Source organism: Tiliqua scincoides, chromosome 5, assembly GCF_035046505.1.
Source record: "Tiliqua scincoides isolate rTilSci1 chromosome 5, rTilSci1.hap2, whole genome shotgun sequence".
NCBI classification, from domain to species: domain Eukaryota; kingdom Metazoa; phylum Chordata; class Lepidosauria; order Squamata; family Scincidae; genus Tiliqua; species Tiliqua scincoides.
Genome location: NC_089825.1, coordinates 17,107,128 through 17,113,127, shown reverse-complemented (window position 1 = coordinate 17,113,127; position 6,000 = coordinate 17,107,128). Strand labels below are relative to the sequence as shown.

General features: G+C 41.9%; 1 protein-coding gene across 9 annotated transcripts in view; it reads left to right on the top strand.

The window, feature by feature from the left end:
* The first annotated feature begins 3,465 nt into the window (after nucleotides 1-3,465).
* Nucleotides 3,466-6,000, top strand: part of SVIL (supervillin) — a 109,405-nt gene continuing 106,870 nt past the window's right edge. For all 9 annotated transcript variants that reach the window (XM_066628021.1, XM_066628025.1, XM_066628027.1 and 6 more), the window contains exon 1: nucleotides 3,466-3,527. In XM_066628021.1, the coding sequence (XP_066484118.1) occupies nucleotides 3,506-3,527 (22 nt within the window). In that variant the 5' untranslated portion in view covers nucleotides 3,466-3,505. The remainder of the gene's footprint in view (nucleotides 3,528-6,000) is intronic.

Genomic DNA, 6,000 nt, shown 5'->3' with positions numbered 1-6,000 from the left:
CACATGGAGTTAGTTTCTTCTAGTTTGTGTTCTGGCTCTCAAATATAAAACTTGGAGCATGGCAAATGGATGTTCCTGCCATCTCCTCTTGCACACCAGTCATGTTTCTCATCTTTGTCCAAAGTCATTGGAACTGTATCATGTTTGAAACAGTCTGACTCTTAGGGCAGTGTTGGGAATGATAAAATCTTGTGAGCTCCAGGCCATACTTTGGAGACCCTTGCACTAAGGGTCCTGAAGGGCTCTTCCTCTAAAACCTGCAGGAGCACACCTGAGAAAGGTGACCCTTCTGGAACTCTCTCCTACCAGGGGGAGAAATCCAAAATTCAATCCAACCTCCTTCCTGGCAAATTCACCCCCTTTTCTGTCGCCCAAGCTCACGCAGAAGTAAAGTCTACCCACTGGGTAAAATGGGAGGTAAACTTTGCCTCTGTGAGAAATGGTCCTCCCCCAGATCTAAAAATCTTGGTATGCATAAAGAGGGATGGTCTTAACGTGTGCAGTACAAGTAATTGAATATCTGTATAATGAAAATACTTATAAAGAGGGAATAGTGTATGCATTGGTGGCCTGTGTATATCTTGGTAGGTTACAAGTTGTGCAAACCTGCTTTATGACAATTTGTGACTCTGCAGGAAAACTTGCCTCAGATTGGGCTAACCAGTTGCTAGGCCAGTATTGGCTACTTCTTGCTCATTGTGAATAGTAGTGAACGAAGAGACTCCTCAGAACTATCTGCCTACCTGGAGTTCCTGCTTTAGTTCTGCAGTTGCTAGGCTTTAGTTATGAAAGCTTATACAGCTTTCATGGCACTCTAAACTGGGTTGCTGGGAGTAGACTGTCTTGAATCTGATATGCTTTTTCCTCAGCAATTGCTGAATCAGAAACTCTCTCTGTTGGAAACTAATCTGTTTTGTGTGCAAAACTGACAAAAAGAAAAAAAAAAGTTTCCAGCTGGGTGAAAAAGAAAATTCAGTCATGAAAGCTTTATATTGAAAATGCACATATGCCTAAAATGATTTAACACAAATGTTTTTGTAATGTTAAGCACACAATTGTGACAATATGTGATATGACTGTACATGTCTGCTAAATTTTAGTTCAGTTTCTGGTTCATTTCAAAATATGTTGGAGATGGAAAAGTGTTTAGAATTGGTTCTAGATTAAGATTCATAGACCCAATTGCCTCTTACTGTTGAAGCTACACGTAATATATATCTGGTAATGTTGTTGTTGAAACATCCTAGTACCCAGACCCTAATCAATACAATAGACCCTATTGTAAATTTTTGTTGCTTGCTCATTTGTCTGTTCCCCACAATTGTGTATTGCATGTTTATGTAGGGTCATAATTGTGTGGTGTTGAGTAAATATGCATTTTAACTGTATCTAACATTTTTGGACAGCTTTCTATAAACGTATACCTTGTTGACCTTCCCTCCCCCTTATCTCTTTTACAGTTGAAATGTAGAGTGTAAGCACTGTGGGGCAGGGATCTCCCCTGTTCTTTTGATGTTGGCTACATTGCTCTGTGAAGTGTGGCAAATACCTATAGGCTTGCAGAATATAAAGAAATGATAAAGAAAATGATAAAGAAAAGGAGGGGAAGAGGGCCACCTAACTTGCTATGACAAATTGATGTAATGCTCCTGTGGCTTCCATTTGTGGCTTTCTGGCAAAGATGCAGGTCCCAGCGTAACTAATTGTGTCAAAAGTGTTGAGCGGCAGCTCACCCCCAAGCTCTATTTTAGAATGAAATGGGTGTGCAGTTGGTGGTGTCACCCGGCTAGATAAAGACAGGCAGCATTTTGTTCTTACTCGCTGAGCTTCCAAAAATAGGCATGACTGTTTGGGCTAATGAGTTGCATTTGATTTCTGTAGCAGTCCAAGTTGAATCTAAACAGCAAATCATCCAACCCCTTTCCTCTTTAAGCTGTTCTTTATGTTGCTTATTATGGATGGAGGAAGTTTGCATCCTATAAGGGCATGGGGTTAGGAGCTTTTTCTTGCTGCATTATATGGTAGGAATATTCTTGCTGAGTTTCAAGAGAATTTCCCATACAGTATATACAGTGTCAGGTTTCCAGTTACTGCCTGATGGACTGTCTGTGCAGTGCTTTTTACTCAATCGATGTCTACTGTTAGCATTGTATTAGTAGTTATTTTTGTTAGTGGTTTTTGTAAGAGGATAATTGGCTGTTACTTGAGACATCTCTTCCTTCCACAAGAGTAACCTGAGGTATGGCTGTAGCTGAAACACTTATCAGACTTCCACAGCCAGATTGAAGATGGGGGTTGGGTACTGAGGAGAGATTGTGACTTACCAGAGAACACTGGTGAGTTCATGACAGGGACGGGATTCTAGCAGCATGGATAATGACCCGCCTTACAGGGTGGTGGTTCTTAAGAATTACAAAGTACGAGTCGTAATTTATGCAAAACACTCAGAATACTGTGTCTCAACTTTTTAAAAAACTTTGCTGGCTTCACCGTCTAGTGGAGTATACCTCTTTGTGGAGAACTACCAGCATGCTTTTAATGCAGGGAAGAACTTCGGAATCCCACAGCCAGTTACTGAGCACCAAAAGATTGATAGTGTAGCATAGTGGTGAAGAGACATGTACCTTCTCTGGTTTGATTCTCACCTCTGCCATGAACTCGCTTAAGTGGCCAGTGAGTACTTAAGTGCTTTTATCAGTGCTATTATTACATATAATAGATGCTGGCACAAACCTGCTGGATAATCATTATCCTTTGTTCACTACCTGATGCATGGGAGTTGGTTGTACTTTGCTCAGCAATAGGGGAAAGACACATTGCACATTACTTTCCCCTTTATTATATTTTTATTCCACTCTTTCTACAAGAAGCTCAGGATGCATTCTTTGTAGATTGCTACTTCTTAGCTTGTCCCCCACTCCCATTATCCTAAAAAAAAAAAAAATCTTTGTACAGTGCACTATGCTGATAGAGTGTGACTGTCCCAAAGTCACTTAGGTGTCATATAAAGCTCTTCCTTTGCAAGTCCTAACTTAGATCCACAGATTGAGAACAAGCTGCTTCTGTATTTGTCCAGGGTGTCTGTTTTGTGTGCAAATATATTTCCTCTTTCTGGTGAGGAACCCAGTTCCTCAGGCACATTGTGTTAAGGAAAGGATTTGGTCCAGCGGAAAGAAATCACTTTAAAGATAGCAGTTGGCAATGAGAGTTTGAACTTTAGCTTTTCCCAGTGCGACTCACAAATTGGGCAGGCCAAAAACGTCTCGCTGGGTCACTTCAAGCTCTCAGGGAAACTTAAATATGCTAAGCAGAGTTGGTTGTGAATGAGCCAGTGGAGATGCCTGGGTAGGCAGGCAGGGTACAGGCTGTGTGTGTTTTTTTTTCCCACATGTGGGAGGAGGGGTGAATGAGCCAGAAGATATAAGCTCAGACAAAGCCACACTCTGTCTTTGCGTCGTTGCACAAGCACTGGATAGCGAGGCCTGGCCCCAAGATAAGAGGAGTCATGATTCTAACAATGGAACCTGGTAAGGTTTTATTTCTTGGGGGGAAAAGAATGACACACGAACTGCCAGTGCGTGTTTTAAATGTCTGTATTTTTATGCAATCTAATAATGTCTTTCTCTGGGTTCTTGCTTGTTACATAGCCCTTTGCGCTGAAGCCTTAATTACCTCTGAAAAAAGTGTGCCCTGGGAAAAGACATTCCTTCATGTGAGCTCCTCCTGATATGTCCAAGGACTCGCACAATGTATCTTATGTCATGCTTCAAAAACTGGAGGTGTAATAGGCATAGGGGCTGTCAGGGAAGGCAGGGGGGGTCTCTTGTTTCAAGACAGACTAGGGCATTTATCCATTACATGGGGAATCATTTGTGCTTAGGAATGAGATGTATCAAGGCAGGAAGGACGCTAGCCTGCAACAACAGGCAAAGCCTAAAAACATGAACCCTCTGTATTTTTCAGTGTCCTTTGCTATCTTATAGTTTTGTAAGGCTGGAAACTAAATATTTCTCTGAAAACCAGGTCTTGGTGAGCCTTTTTAATGCTTCATGAATCTTTATGATGAACGAGCAGCAGGAAAATGTCAGTTTATGCTCCTGAATTCTGTTTGGTTTGGCTGGTGCAGTGCAAAGTTGGTAGAATTAGTTGGAAATAGGGTTATGTTCCTTATTGGCCATCTCTTTCGGTAAAATAGATAAGTGCTCATGTAACCGCTGATGGATGCATTGTGCCTAAGGAAGCTGATTTATCTGCTTGTGTGTGTGGTTGTACCTTGACTGTGGTGACTTTTGATCTGCTCGCTACTACTAAAAACTTAACAGGCTTAACAGAATTTCCTTGTACCCAGGGAATGTTGGGAACTGTAGTTCGGTGAGCAGGGCTAGCAGTCTAACAGAACTCTCAGCATCCTTTCCTAAGCATGATTACAGGTTCTCCCCCCCTCCCATGGAAGCCATGACATCTATAAATACGGATGTTTATAGTGTATATCTGCCTTATGTTGCATCTAGGACTATTGGCTTACACTGAAGAGCAGATGACCAACTTAAATGCTGAAATTGGACAATGGAGTTTTCTTAAAGAGTGTGGTATTTGGAAAATCCAACTTTCTGACAATGTGTGTTGGGTAGAAGAGAGAGCACTAGCATTTCAATTATCTCTACTCACAAAGGAGAGAAAAGTATCATTTGAAGATACACTTTAACTGTAAATATCTGGTTTACCCTATAAAAATACTGATAGCTGTCAGTGACTTCAGCTATGGGACTTCTTTCTTGGAATCCAGTACTTCTTCAAAGAAATCAATTGGAAACAACATTTTCTTAAGTCCATATTGAGTACTGTTATCCCATTCATATTTATTTTAATACTCAACAACCAAGTGATGGCTTCTATAGAGCTGTGTGAATGACTGTGACTCTTCTTCTGCCTTTGTTGATCTCACTGTATGTTCGTTGCTGTTTAGCAGTGGTTCCCAATCTTGAGGATCTCGTGGAACACTGAAGCAAAAATTTAAATCGCCGTGGGCCTCACAGTATCAGCTGTTCTCCACCCTCTCTAGTGATCCTTGGGGGAGCATCATCCTAGTGAGCACTCCCCCATGGACTACCAGAGAGGGCAGAGAATGGACCACCCACAACCAGCACTTCCGTGCCTGCTGCGGGCCGTCTGTTCTCCACCCTCTCTGGTGGTCCATGAGGAAGTGCTTGCTTGGTAAGATACTGGAAGTGATCAAAGGTGATTTTTTTCCCCCTGAGACTTCACGGACCACTTCTCAGGGTCTTCTGGACCACCTGTGTTTCCATGGACCACAGGTTGGGAACCAGTGCTGTATAAGATGTTGATTTTGTGTGCTTCCTGTCCAAAGGGAGTGCTATGCTATTTTCGGCCATACCATTAAGGAGTTAAGTCTGACTGTAGTGTTATCATATCAGAAAATGCATCTTACCTCGGATTTGCTCTTGGCAATCATCACTTTGGGTATGAGAACAAAGTGCCACATGTCATGCCTGGTCAATACAAGAATTCGCTCTCTTATCCAGTGTTTGTGAGGAAAACCTTCATTGTAGCCATTTTAATATCCTGGAATAAGCAAAAAGAATTTCATGAGTGACACTTTGGAAGGGCTCCAAGCTTCCTGTCTCCAGTGCTCCAGGACTTCCTCTGTGTCTATAGCTAATGGCCAGGTCAACAGTGAGCAGGACAATGGGCAGGCCAGCAGCCTGTGTCTAATGAACCCTTCCTATTCACCTAACTTTGGTTGTGTTGCTTAGCATCTCAGCCCTTATCTGTTGCTGTGTGAATATAGAATTCAGGAAATAGCTACTTATAACGGGCATCCACCAGACCTAGGGATTTTTTTTCTTCTCAATAGTGCTTCTTGTGTGCAATACTTCAGATTTATCATTAACAAGCTTAAACAGGAGACAAAATTCAAATTTCCAAAATTCCAGTTCTAACCACCACCCACTTTTCCTTTTTGGGGGGTATCATGCTTCA